Here is a 13,677-nt window from a genome sequence, read left to right as displayed (position 1 = left end):
AGGTTATACAAAATTACAGCTATTCAGATTTTAATTGTCAATTTTTTTAAGTTGTCAGCAAATTTGCCCAAAAATGGCGGATGACTTTCTATATCTAGTGACTTTAATGGTGCCGTTTTATATTTTTCCTGTGTGTGATTTTCTTCAAACACTGCGCCACCCACTAGCTCAAATAATTAATGCAGTTTAAAGTCAAAGATACTAAAAGTAAAAGAAGTAGTTTGCCGAAAAATGTAATGCTAAAATTGCAAATACAATAGGACTGCTTCCTCGGTAAGCTTTCCATACCTTAGGCTAGGGCATTAGAGGGACAAAAGATGCCCCCCGCTGTAACTATGTGTACCAGGATTTCTCGTAATTTTTAACCACCCGAAAGTAGTTTCAATTTCAACACGTTCTCTCAATTGCACGATTCTTGGGTAGACGGTAAATGACCAAATTATTAAATCTTTCAAAAAATAGGGTTTCCAGTGCAGGAAAGGAAGGCTTTCTAATCATATGTTAGTTGTCTTATCATGGTACTTACAGTTTTAGAGATAGTAACGTTAGAAATAAGAGAGGAAATTAGTGAGGGATTTCTCCTCCTCAAATTTAAAATTAAAATTTTCGAGCTCTGTTTCGTTTTCATTGGGCCACCTATCCTAAAAGTACTACGACGATGTAGCCGTATACCTACCTATTCAACTAGTTTTTTGAAGAAGCATCTAAAATGTGTAGTTTCCAGACTACCTTTTTAAAACTTAAAGAAGAATCATCTGGTACGATGGAAGAGATCGATATTCTTCTGTCAACATCTGCCGGTCGCTTTTACTAATTTGATTGTAGTATTATGGAAAAGCAAGTCCCACAAAGTAACATAGGTATAGGCCATGGGGCCAGTAAAAAGAATGGTTACAATTTTCCACGTACCAATAGCCAATTATTTTGATTGGGATTAACAAAAACTGAAACCAAAATATCTAACAAACTACAATATGGTTTCAGTTTTTCTCACTCATGGGCTACAAGAGTTTCAGTTCTTCTACTTCTAGGTAAAGGGAAACTTAGATTGCAATGCCATCCTGGTCACAATTTCCAGTGGTAATCAAAACAATGAGGTCTTTTGGAGAAGTACTCCAGTTTGGGGCCACTTCTAGATCCGAAACTGGTTTTCCACTGGGTATCTACTGTGATTCCATGTTTATGGCTAAAAAATTAAACAAAATTCACACTCATGAAACTTACCCAGCTACGACTATTTTACCAAACCGTTTTTAACCATTTCTTGTGGCTACTGTTCAATGCTACCGAGCTTAACGGTTGTTCTTCGACACTATCACCTAAAATTACTAAAATCCCCTACGCATATGACAGATTATCAGCGAGTAACAAAAAAACAAGTACATTTATCAATTCAACCAATTCAAAACCTAGATTAATTGCGATAACATTTACCTGTAATTGGTCTCGCGTACCTTAATATGTGAAGCGATTATTGAAGTTTTTGTGTTGGTATTCGAGACCCATTAAGGTTACGGATTTTTTTAGTCTTATCATATGGGTGTATTATAATTTTTTTTGTTAACGACTCTATTTTGGAAGCTTCACCGGACACCATCCTACCATTAACTTGCGGTTGGGTCATACATTTTTCGTGTTTTTTTTCAAGGTGCGGGCGGGCTAGTACACGTGTATTTTTATCTTTATATCACTATACACGATTAGGTCATTTGAGGACCTTTGAACCGAGTAGCAAAATTTATTAGGTACACATTACAAGTATCACTCATAGGAAACGCTAAACGGTCTGTAGCGTAATTCTTCATCAAACGGAAGGGCGAGAACTTCCTTTTCGGCGGCTTTTTCGGGCAGCGCCGGAGGTGGTTTGACAAGCGGGGACTCGTCCTTCTGGACGTCGCCCAACTCCAAACTTTCGCGTTCAATTTCGCCTCTCTGGATCAAAATCTCCTTCTTCAACTCTGCCGAAATCAAATCGACCAATTCTTTTGATTTACACCCGTGCATTACGTTCACTATCTCGCCTTCCTGCCGAAAAAAACGAATTGGCCGAAACTCTTGAATGGGTAGAGATACTTACACTAAGAAATAGCCATGTCGGTTCGCTTTTGTCGCGAAATGGCGCTAGATGCGAAATGTCGTCCGAGTTTGCCTGCAACGCGCAATTGTTGTTACTGTGAGAGCTAACAAAAAGGCTTACCACGGCAAAATTGGCATCGTCTCCAACTTGCTGCTTGATTCTTCGTATGGTAGGTTTCATTGACGTGCAAGGCCCACACCAGCCTGCATGAACCTCCACGACTAAAGTGAACAGTTTTATTTACGATATTGTTGTTAGAAAAGCTTACCAATGAGCGCTTTTGTTTCCAATAGCTTTTCCCATTGGTAATCATTGATAATTTCATCTTGGGCGGGAAGCTTTAGACGTTTAGTCATGACGTATAAAAACGTTTTGTGAATAATAGCAGTTGGCCATTGATCACATGATCGGTAAAGTGGCAGTACTTTCAATGGCTCAAGATCTTCAATTTATGAAAAATTGTTGAACTTATGACTTATTCAGTCGTTGAGGAAAACCCCCAAAAACAGTCGCGTTGTAACAACTGATAAAAGGCAATATGCAGATTTTAATAACTAAAAAATTGCTTCTTCTTAATAAATTATCAACCGCAAGCTTGTTCTTCATGTGTGACTAAGCTAACCTTCTTGAAGGAGAAGAACGTTCAAGTACCACTTATAGATATTGGATGAACTAGATACGGTTTATCGCTTTGGTGATGTGATCTGGTGTTTATCGCCCAGAAATCTATGAGCAGGGCATAGTAATAAAAATTGATGATGTTGAGAATTTAATGTCCTCTTAAAACATCTGGAGAAGTATGGAGATTTGCGATAAACGTCTTATGGATAGGTCCCTGTAAAAATCTGTACCTAACATTATTTATAGAATTTTTGAATATTTATTTTATTCCGGACAACATTTAGTGCCCTTCTTAAAAGATTACTTGGAGATTACCTGTGGGGGGTTGATTTATCTCAAGAACAGTCCAAAAATCTCCCAAAAATATTAATAATTTTAAAAAACTTTGAGAAATCGTTGTCTGAGATTCCTGTAGTTGTGTCACATCCTGCATAACAGTATGTAACAGTAACTCGATTTGCGGATTTAAATTTTCCGAGTTCATATTTCATTAAAGTATAGGAAAATTTTATGTACCGCTTCATATGAAAGCTGAACTCGAGATTAGGTACAGCAGTAAGACGACGGTATTTAGAAAAGCGCGTTGGTTGCATAGAATCGTTCGGTGAGAGGTGTAGGGAAATGAAATACGGGTAGATTATTCGATTACAGGGCAAGCCATCGGGGCATTTGCTTTGGTTCCATTTCTGTTTCTTGCTGGGCGACATGCGTATAAAAAATAAGAAAAATATCGCAATAGCGTGCGAGTTCTCCGTTCAATTTTTACGATCGTCCATGTTAAATCGCACGATTTGAAGAGCGATCATCGCGTATTGCAAGATATAAAGAACTAGACCTAAGAAAACCTGGGATGAAGTGATTGGCGATCTACTAAATAAAAAAGTGAAAACTTGACGTGGAGCGATAGAAATGGCCGGTGGACAGGAGAGTTTGGAACAATAGTGTACATAGAGTGCCAGTCACCCGAAAGGTAAAACGGGCTTGTTTTATTATTATTATTCTGCTATCGAAAAAACTCAAATATTAGGCGGAAAAATGAGCATGTGCATGGTTTATAATTTGTTTTTTCAAATCCTGTGCACCAACAACACCTCAAATTATTTCTTTCAGAATTTGACGAAAGTTTTGAATGCGGTCAAAGTAAAATAACAGCTTCATTATCTTGAAAATTTCCATACACCGAGAGACAATTTAGCGAAGTAATATAATTCAACGTTAAACTTTAATGAAAATGATATTATTGATTACAAGATTGTGCGTTATTACATGTGACAGTTACGGTAAAAATTCTAATCTTTCTAAACTATGAAATATGCCGCCTATTATTTTTTATCTAACACTAACTTTAACTGACTTTAACACTTTCCCTTGTTTGATAAAAATTAATAATTATACAAGTCCCATCTTTACACAAAGGATATGTAATCTTGTTTGAGCGAGAGACTTGGTCATAATGTCAGCTACCTGATGTTCAGATGAAACCTTTTCTACAACCAAAGTGCCTTCACTAACATGCTCACGAATAAAGAAGTGTTTCCTTTGAATGTGCTTGGTTCTGCGATGATTTTCGGGATTCTCATAAAGTCTAACGGCTGCTGCGTTGTCAATCTGGATAACTGGAATTTCCTTTAAAAATGTAATTTCTTGCAAAAGTCGAGTAAGCCAAATAACTTCCTTTGCGGTTTCACTTGCAGCTACGATTTCTGCTTCAGCTGTAGATTCTGTTACGGAACCTTGTCGCTGACTAATCCAAGAAACAGCTCCATTGGCATATTTGACCAGTACTCCTGATGTTGAACGACCTGTTTTACTACAACCACCGTAAAAATGCAGTTGAGACATCAAATTGGGCCAAATGCATTTTCTCTGTTGCAGCAATACCAAGTATCAAACGAATAGTTTGCAACTTTGCAACTGGACTGAAAATATTATTGTAATCAATACCTTTCTTTTGATTGTATCCTTTTGCGACCAATCTTGCCTTGTATTTTAAAATACTTCCGTCTGGATTTAATTTTAATTTATAAACCTACTTACAAGCAATTGCTTTACCACCTGTGGGTAATTTTACTAATTCCCATGTGCTATTTTCCATCAAGGAAGCCATTTCATTGTCCATGGCATTTTTCCAAGATGCACGATTTTTATCTTGTATAGCTTCTTCATATGTTTGAGGATGGAGCTCTGTCATCATCGCCATAACGTAATCTTCAAGATACTTTGGAGTGCGGATAATTTCTCGATTACGTAACGATCTTTCATTGTTATATTCACTACTGCACTCATCATCACTTTCTTCTTTGCTTTCTTTAGTTCTTGTGCTGCCTTCAGGTTGAGTAATTTCTGGTTTATCAATCTGGTCTTCTTTTTCTGATTCATCTTCTTCTGACAATCTATTCCTGAAAAATACTTTTTCTTTTTCTTCGCATTCTTGAGTTACTTCATTAAATTTTACATCTCGAGATAAAACAACGCATTTCTTCTCTGGAACGTACACTCGATATCGTTCATCTCCATCATAACCAACTAAGTAGCCTTTTTCAGCTTTTCTATCCATTTTTCGTCTTTTCTGATCTGGAACATGGATATAGCAGGCCGAACTGATGATTCGAAGGTGTTTTATCCTGGGTTTCTTCTTATACCAAATTTCATATGGAGTAATACCATCTTCTGACGACTTCCCAGTCCTATTCAGAATGTAGATCGCTGTTGTAACTAACTCAGCCCAAATCGCGTCCGGAAACTGCACATCAGAATTGGAATACTTGAACGTACGTGCCATCTCGACAATTGTTCTATTTTCTCTTTCACTACCGCCATTTTGTTGTGGTGTATACGGTGCTGTCAATCGCTGTCTGATACCCCGTCTCTGCAAGATTTCTCGAACATCTGCGTTGTCAAATTCACCTCCATTGTCGCTGAGTAGCTCTTTAATGAAGTGACCCTGAGTTTCTGCATGCGTTAGCATTTGTTCTAAAACTACTTTGACATCAGATTTATACTTAATAATAAAACCGTAACGATATAGCTATAACTGTCCTTAAATACCACTAAATAACGTTTTTTCTGAAAAGACTCACAAAAGGGTCCACAAACATCGACCGAAATAAGTTCTCCCGGTTGTGAGGCACTTTTTCTGTTACCAAATGGAAGTCTATGCGCCTTACCATATACGCACGGTTCACATATTGTATCATCAAACTTAACTTTAAGATTAAACTCTTGTTCAAGCTTTTTCTTGACGTAACGCTTATCCTGATGACCCCACCTTTCATGGTATAACTGTAAATGATCGTTTGCTTCTACTATTTTTACTGATGCCCTGTTTTGGGACAAAATTGGACTAATATTTGCCTTATACAATGATCCAAACTTCTCTCGAATACCACTCAACACTATGATGCCGTTTACCAAAAACGAGCAAGTGGTTACGGTGGATCCGAATTCACTGTTTAAATTTTTATCATGGGCAGCCAATGGTGAAAATAAATTTCTCGAAATTTTCGGAACGTACCAAACATCTTTCAATAAAATATGTTGGTTCTTCCCATTGACAATTGAAGAGACCTTGATAGTACCGCTCCCGATAGCAATCAAACGTTCTTCTCCAGCTGCTTTAATTGTGCGCGGATCTTTAAACTCATCAAACGTACAATACCAATCAGAACGACTAGTTACATGCTTAGTAGCCCCATTATCCACAAACCAATCCTCTGAATTTGGTTCAGTAGCTAAAACTTCATTATCTATTGAGACTAAAGCGACCTGAGACTCTGCAGCATTACTTTCAGCATTACTACTGCTACTACTACGTTTAGGACGACCATCTGCGATCCATTTTCTACAACTTCTCACCCAGTGACCCTTCTTTTGACAGTAATTACAGGTATCTTCTTTCTTAAGTTTCGATACAAAATTGAAATTGTCGGTACCCCTCTTTGTCTGCTTATTTGACTTAACCAACAAGGCTACTTGTTTATCACTATCATTACTTGAAGGCTGTCTTATATTTCGTTCGAAAATAATAATCTGCATGGTTAATTCGTCGAATGTTTTAACCTCATCTTTCGTTAACAGCATCCAACTCGATTTAAAATTCTCAAAACTACTAGGTAAAATATGTAAAATTTTACATACCAATAGTAGATCTGGGAGTGGATTTTCATTCTTAGCTTTTAACCCGTTATTCAGCTCGGTCCATAGACTCTTGAGCTTGGCTACGTGTGTGGAAACATCCTCGCCCGATGTCCAACCAAATGAAAATAGCTCTGTACAAATCTTGAACAGCTGATCTTTGGATGTAGCTTCAAACTGCTGTTTTAACGCCTCCCAAGCATCATGCGCCGTAACCTTGTCCATGATTTTCTGATAAACTGTGTCAGAAACTGTACTTGTAATCATTGACTTGGCATAACTATTAGCTTTTCGATACAGATCGCTTGTAGCTTTAAATGCTTTTTCTTCATCTCGTGTTGGATTAGCACTAAGCGGAGTCGGTTTCTCTAGCTTCTTATCCATCTAATGCTCCCTCATGATAATCAAGTAAATCACGAATTTTCCTTTTCCAAATTGGCCAGTCTGACTCACCAGTCAATGGTTTAATGTGCTTTGCTAAATCCATTCTGCTGCTGATGTGTGGATTTAACAACACTTCACAAATACACAATTCGAAACGGAAAAAACACTAAAACGAAGGTCTGCGCCCATAACCTAATATAATTCAACGTTAAACTTTAATGAAAATGATATTATTGATTACAAGATTGAGCGTTATTACCTACATGTGACAGTTACGGTAAAAATTCTAATATTTCTAAACTATGAAATATGCCGCCTATTATTTTTTATCTAACACTAACTTTAACTGACTTTAACACGAAGCAGGTCACAAAAGGGTTCCACTCCAAAACGATCTAGTTTTCAATTTTTCTTGGAGGCAGCCTTTTTCAAGGAAGCGCCGTGTCACTTGTGTCAGCTATTCCAGTGATATCCGTAAGTTACTTTGATTTTTTAATGGTATAAAATACTGGTCGGTTACCAGTATTTGCAGCGGATGTTTATTTAATGTAATCCCTAAAGAAACCGATCTGCGGAAATTATTGCATGAAACATGTATTGCATTTATTTATTATAATTGGATCCATAGAACGGAATTTGTTTATTTTTAGTGATATAATATTCCTTTGCATAAGTTCAAATTTTGTTTAGCTTTAAGGTGTTTTGTATACAAACCGCTAGGAATGTATTGTGTGAATTAGAACTGATACGTGGCCACGAGATAGACTGTATTAATAGGAATCTTTGGAAAAGGATAAGAAAATTAGGAAAAGTGTAAGGGGGGCTGGAATTACTCGACCAAAGTAACATCATACATGTAAAATTGGACAATCCAAACCCCTTCTTCGAACTACCGCTATACACTATTCAACAGCAATTTGTTGGAACGTTTGGAATAATGGAGTATTTTCATTTATCTTGTGCAAAAATAACCCCTCTCAAGTACCCAGTAATTTTTTAAGGCCCACTCAATAGTGAAAGCTATGGCGGCGGTATTTTATCAAATTTCATTGGTTCAACTGGCTTGCAGGGCTATATTTGACTTTCAAATTCTGCGATGTCAGCTTATTTTTTATCAAACTGTATTTAATGTGATGAATTGTAGAAGTAACATAACACGACTAATTTCCAGCCTGTAATTTAAAACCGTAGCCAGACTACGAGGCAAAAAATACGATTTAGAACAAATACCCCCTTGGAAAACGTGGGAAGATGACGAAATCTCGCTGTTAATCCAATCGACAAAAATGACCATGCCCAATATTTGTTTGGGGGAATGTTTTTGAAACTTTTTCAACTTAGAAATTTTACTTCCCCCTAATTGTACGAGAAAAATAGCAAAAAATTTAACTGAAATAAATGCTCGCGTTACAACTTGCAGTCTCAACCACGGTTATGGCGCTGTTCTCTTCGACTTTGACACAAGCCAAGAGAAGAGCAACATTCTAACACCCAGAGGTTTATCATTTTCCAAAAAAACATAAGTTCTTCATAAAAAAAATGATGAAAATCATGGACATAATTACCAAAATTATAGCAGCCTGTTCGGGTTCTATACAGCCGTAAGCTAAAAACAAATCAATGTCTGGAGAGGTAGGTGATACTTTATGAAATCCCCATGTATAAATAAACACTAAACAATAACGACAATTGAACTGAAGTTCCGATAAGAAATGATAAAGAAAACGAGGTTGCCCGTTACTACATCGCCAATTTTATTTTCGTTTAAAGTGACTAGAAATGTACAGTGTGTCACACTTTATCATCAATGGCATTGCTTATAAGTTTGCCTTGTAAGCGATAGTAAATTAGTTTATTGATATTAATTAAACGAATATATTTGTTTTTAATCGGTTTAGTGATACTAAGTATTCAGAAGCCCATAGCAAGGCGTGCCATGCCACTAATTAGATTAAAATCTTTTAATTCGGCAGCAAATTAGTGCGGAAGATGAAGTTTTATAATAAGGACGGTACGTGCAAAAGCGACGAGGATTCTTCCTTCGGTTGGTGGTTGGACGATATTATCGCCTGTAAACCGTGCGATGCGAAAATCGCGATATTTCCAATTAAAAGTGTGCAAGAAACGCTGCTGGATCCCGAGGGATTCGTCAAGAAGGTGGAGAGGTGCCAGGAAGATTTTTATTACGAAAATTCGAGCGCTCTGAGAGAAAAGTTGACGACTATGATCTCGCCGAATGTATGGGAAAACAAATTACTGTTATCCGTTATAAATTTCTCCCTTTTCAAGAAATTAAGCGAAAGCGATCCCTTGGATGAAAATTTAATTAAATCCAATGAAACGTTACAAACGGCCAACCGCAGAATTAAGGCGAATCCGGGAGGAGCGCAAAAATTAAATTGCCCGCAATCGGAACTACTGAAACTTAGCCAAAAAACTACGTGCGCGGAAAAATATCTCGAGTGTATCGCGTTTTTGCACCGAAATTTAGACATACTCAATTGTAAAATAAAGGAGATGCAGCGGGAAGTGCTTCATATAAAAGTATTTCTGGAGGTGAGTACAAATTAGGGGTTTACCTCGTAAATTTGCCCGTTTCTTTGTAGGAGGAGAATGAGAGATCGAGGATACTTTTAAGGGAGTGCCGTAAATTTTCTCAAGAACTTAAAGAATCTAATTATTTAAATGAAATTGTGCTACTTTTAATGGGAAAGGCGGAAAAAATTAAGTCTAACAATTGGCCTTTCAGAAATTGTACTAGTAATAATGATAATAACGAATTAAACTTAATTATTTAACGTTATAATAATTCACGGTTGCAACTGGAAAAAAGGGGATCGATTGCGTTTGTTCAATAGTTTGACGTTGTCATGTAATCCAACCCCATTAAGTTTAAAGCTGGGGGTTTCTTTTCGGTGCTAAATTTACAATTCCAACATGGCCGGTAAGAAAGGTCAGGCTCAGTTACAAATTGAAGTGGCTACGGATGAAGAATGGGAAAAGTTACTGCTCAAGGATGGCCTTATAGGTTAGTTACTTCCCTTAGATGCTAATTTTTCATGACGGCTGGATAGTTTCTAGCTGTATGTAGCAATACCATTTCTGGTGAGATCATTATTTTCATACCTATATTTACTTTACGTGCTTGATTAATAGTTGAAAGGTCACATAATATGATATAATCAAGCTTTCACTTTGTTTATTTTTTCGAACTCGTTTGCATAGTACTCAAATTATCACATGGAATGTGTAAATTATCAGTGGAATGGCACTGATCAAAAGTTCCATGATTCTTTCTTGCTGGTCAAAATCACTTACTTATCAATGACCCCTAAACAAATAAACAATACCGCCTCCTTGAAGCCAAATTTAACGTGTTAAAAATCCTGATTCAGTTGTAGACATATACTCGGAATGGTGCGGACCATGCTCCGCCATGCTGAACAATTTGAAAAAAATAAAGCTCGAGCTTGGCGGTGATAATCTTCACATTGCTCAAGTAAGTCTATTTTTCAATGTCTACCCGTTCAACTACTGATGGTTTTAGGCAAAATGTGACTTCATATCTGCACTAAAGCGCTTTAGAAACAAAAGTGAGCCCACCTGGATGTTCATCACCGTAAGTACATTTCGGAGATCCACGAAGTTGCAGTAATACAATAATTTTGTGCTCATTTTGTGCTACGCTTAGCCGTTACATGCCCAATATGTGCTCATGTGGTTTTTTCCCTATTCAGTTTTTAACATTGAATTCAAATTTGCGCTCATTTTGTGCTACTTTTGCCAAATGGATCCAATTTTGGGCTCTGAAACAACATTTAGAGAATGCAGAAACATTTTTTAAGATGCTTCACAGAAGTACCTATTCATCAGATGGTATTTTAGAGATTATTCAGTTACAGATTATTATGGACTTTTCGGGGGTGGGGACATTTTGATCAAAGAACCTTCTAATGGCTTCGAAATGTTTATCAAAAATACTCTCAAACTCAAAAATACTTATTGATTTATCAGATTTATGATAGATTTTCGAAAGCATGTTAAGAACCTTTATGCTCCCTAAAAAAAGTAATAAAATATCTTTAAAGGATCTTGGAGAAGCTTCTGAAGACATCTCTCTAATGAGCCAGAGTTCCTAAACTCTTTAAAGAATCCCTTAAAATTTAATAAACATTTTATAAACATTTAAATTGTTATCATATGTTACCATCTGAAGAACATTTAGGGAAATCTTTGAAAATACAGTGAAAACATAGGATTCACATTCGAAAAAGGAATAATTCAAAAAGCACTAGACCATTTAATGTAGATGGCACAAAAAAAGTCAAATTGAGCACAAACTGAGATTCAAAGTACTTCTAATTTTAAAACACAAGTGACGTTGGAGCCCTATTCGGTTTAAGTACTAATTCATAAACCATAAAAGCATAAAACTGGTATGAGACGTCTAAAATAGCACCAAATTGCATGTAGCCATCAAAGATAACACGATTCCTTTCAGAAAGGAAAAGTGGTAAATCTAATGTTCGGCGCAAACTCCCCCAAATTACTAGCGGCAATAATCGAAGAATTGGACAGAGAAGCGCAAGCTCGAGAAGGGCTTAGGGAACGTGGCGGATGGAATGTAACCACACTGTCACCTGAGGAACAAGAAGTGTTCGAAGCCGAGCAAGCTATTGAGCAGGAACATTTGAGGATCGAAGAAGAGGATCGCCAGCAGAAGATTCGCGAGCGAAGACTGGCGGTGGCGAACGTAGTCCTCTCCAATTTGTCAAAGAACGGTGTAATTATCGTCTTCCCGCAAGCGAAGGATATGGTTAAACCGACCCTGGCCGACTTATGGGAACCGAGCGGTCTCGCGATCGGGTACACGGAACGGCCGGTTTTTACGGAGGCCATGCTGGAGGAGTTGCTGTACTTTGCTGAAGTAGAGTTTCTCCCTCAAGACAAGGCGGATTTAATGAGCGGCCCCGGTCTGGCGTACCTGACCAAGCCGTCGTCTTCCGACTTTGAGGGGGACGTCGACGAGGCCGTGCTGAAATTTATATACGGGGAGATGAAAGCGCCACCGGGCAGTGAAGAATCGCCGGCCCAGTCTTTGAAAGGCTACATCGTCGCGCCCAAAAGCGGGCCGGTCGAATCGCAAATGGGCCTAAAACCATCCGCGACTTCAATTTCATCCGGCAGCTCGATCCACGCGACCCCGTCGAAGTTGCCTGCGTATTCGCGCTCCGTGATCCACTCCAAAGCAATGCTAGACGACGTATTGTCCGCCGCCAACTTGGTCGAAGAAGGCGAAGGAGTAGAGGTTACGGGGATCTGGGTTCCGCCCAACAGCCTAACCAGAGCGACCGCCATCAAGTTGCTCTTTCCAAAAGTGTATGATCCCATCGCTCTGCCTGAGCCCGTTCCGATTCCGCCGCACATCGCCATCGCCTTTGACTCGTTGAAAAGGCGCGACGTGTTTGAAACGCTCCAAAATTACGAAAACTCGATCATGCGCTACGGATACTTCGACAGCGACAAGCCAGGAAAAGCGCAACTAATTGCTAAGACCACCGAGGCATACGTGAAAATCCGCAGTAGAGATCCGTAAGTACAACTCGCTCGCTTCCATTCACTACAGACGCTACTTCCAGAGGAATCAAGTTAGTGATTCAGTTATCGAAGAAGAAGAGCGACGCCTGGTGCGCTCTCTCGCAGTTGAACCCAACTTACATGAGTCACAACACCGTGGACGGGGAGAAAGAGTGCAAGATGTTCTTCCCAGAAGACTACGATGTGCCTGAAGATGAGGTGGTTGACAAAGTCGTTCAGGTGAAGAAGAAGAAAGGTAGGAGGGGTAAAAAGAAGGAGGTCGCACCTGTGGCGGGTGAAGTCGTCGAGCATGGCGCCGAAGAGGAGGCGGACGAAGAAGATGAGGAAGAAGAAGAGCCTGAGGAGGAACACTCACCGTCTTAGCCAGTTGGAAAGATGTAACACTGTTGCGGGTGAATAAATATCTTGTGTTTTTTGTACCTTTCATTAGGTTAGAAGAACCTTCGTTATTTTCCAAAGGAATTAAGTTTCGCCACAAGAGCTTGGGTTTTAGAGTCGTTTAAAGATTTTGTGGGCCCTTGAAAATTTTTGCGAGTTTCTAAAAGTCCTTAAGAGCCTTAAAGGGTTTTGAACACTTCCCAAAAATATTAAATAGATAAGAGCTTTCCAGAAGCTTTGAGAGTGCTTACGATTTTATCCTCTGTTTCAAACCCGAAACGGTGTAACCTACTATGATTCTTTGAGAGTCTTAAAGGGCATTGAAAGATCTTTAAGACCGAAAACAGCCATTAAGGTATTTCCTTAATATGTGAGAGTATTTTCATAGGTTTTCAAATTTCTCTAATAGACATTTAATTTTTTAAGACCATTCTTCTTTCATAGTCTTTAAAAACACAGCTTTAAGGCCCCTTAAGGGCTCTTAA

General features: G+C 38.4%; 3 protein-coding genes and 1 long non-coding RNA gene across 4 annotated transcripts; 2 read left to right on the top strand and 2 right to left on the bottom strand.

The window, feature by feature from the left end:
* Nucleotides 1-618: 618 nt before the first annotated feature.
* LOC116170442 lies at nt 619-1,311 on the bottom strand. Its single transcript, XR_004145235.1, has 3 exons — nt 1,244-1,311; nt 995-1,186; nt 619-944 (listed from the first exon to the last, which is right to left on the bottom strand). It is a non-coding gene; the product is annotated as an uncharacterized LOC116170442 (long non-coding RNA).
* A 439-nt stretch (nt 1,312-1,750) lies between these two features.
* LOC116170193 (thioredoxin domain-containing protein 3-like) lies at nt 1,751-2,450 on the bottom strand. Its single transcript, XM_031486421.1, has 4 exons — nt 2,346-2,450; nt 2,198-2,298; nt 2,078-2,149; nt 1,751-2,025 (listed from the first exon to the last, which is right to left on the bottom strand). Exons 1-4 carry the CDS (start codon nt 2,431-2,433, stop codon nt 1,762-1,764), a joined length of 525 nt encoding a protein of 174 aa, XP_031342281.1. The 5' UTR covers nt 2,434-2,450; the 3' UTR covers nt 1,751-1,761.
* A 6,515-nt stretch (nt 2,451-8,965) lies between these two features.
* On the top strand, nt 8,966-10,014 carry LOC116170647. The gene is made up of 2 exons (XM_031487152.1): nt 8,966-9,772; nt 9,823-10,014. The coding sequence occupies exons 1-2, from the start codon at nt 9,206-9,208 to the stop codon at nt 10,012-10,014; spliced, it is 759 nt and encodes a 252-aa protein (XP_031343012.1). The 5' UTR covers nt 8,966-9,205.
* Nucleotides 10,015-10,038: 24 nt separating this feature from the next.
* Nucleotides 10,039-13,233, top strand: LOC116170138. Its single transcript, XM_031486326.1, has 5 exons — nt 10,039-10,244; nt 10,612-10,715; nt 10,764-10,835; nt 11,718-12,808; nt 12,856-13,233. Exons 1-5 carry the CDS (start codon nt 10,154-10,156, stop codon nt 13,175-13,177), a joined length of 1,680 nt encoding a protein of 559 aa, XP_031342186.1. The 5' UTR covers nt 10,039-10,153; the 3' UTR covers nt 13,178-13,233.
* Nucleotides 13,234-13,677: the final 444 nt, after the last annotated feature.

This window comes from Photinus pyralis, unplaced genomic scaffold (genome assembly GCF_008802855.1).
Source record: "Photinus pyralis isolate 1611_PpyrPB1 unplaced genomic scaffold, Ppyr1.3 Ppyr1.4_LG5, whole genome shotgun sequence".
Taxonomy (NCBI): domain Eukaryota; kingdom Metazoa; phylum Arthropoda; class Insecta; order Coleoptera; family Lampyridae; genus Photinus; species Photinus pyralis.
Note: the sequence above shows the minus strand (reverse complement) of the source record. Positions and strands in the feature narration are given on the sequence as shown.

What these genes read in the sequence shown, in the direction of transcription:
- LOC116170647 (XM_031487152.1), top strand. Translation starts at nt 9,206, where the DNA reads ATGAAGTTTTATAATAAGGACGGTACGTGCAAAAGCGACGAGGATTCT. An exon ending in ATATAAAAGTATTTCTGGAG is followed by an intron (nt 9,773 to 9,822) that starts GTGAGTACAAAT and finishes GTTTCTTTGTAG; the next exon opens with GAGGAGAATGAGAGATCGAG.
- LOC116170193 (XM_031486421.1), bottom strand. Translation starts at nt 2,433, where the DNA reads ATGACTAAACGTCTAAAGCTTCCCGCCCAAGATGAAATTATCAATGAT. An exon ending in GGAAACAAAAGCGCTCATTG is followed by an intron (nt 2,299 to 2,345) that starts GTAAGCTTTTCT and finishes TGTTCACTTTAG; the next exon opens with TCGTGGAGGTTCATGCAGGC. An exon ending in ACGATGCCAATTTTGCCGTG is followed by an intron (nt 2,150 to 2,197) that starts GTAAGCCTTTTT and finishes TGCGCGTTGCAG; the next exon opens with GCAAACTCGGACGACATTTC.
- LOC116170138 (XM_031486326.1), top strand. Translation starts at nt 10,154, where the DNA reads ATGGCCGGTAAGAAAGGTCAGGCTCAGTTACAAATTGAAGTGGCTACG. An exon ending in ATAATCTTCACATTGCTCAA is followed by an intron (nt 10,716 to 10,763) that starts GTAAGTCTATTT and finishes TGATGGTTTTAG; the next exon opens with GCAAAATGTGACTTCATATC. An exon ending in AAAATCCGCAGTAGAGATCC is followed by an intron (nt 12,809 to 12,855) that starts GTAAGTACAACT and finishes CGCTACTTCCAG; the next exon opens with AGGAATCAAGTTAGTGATTC.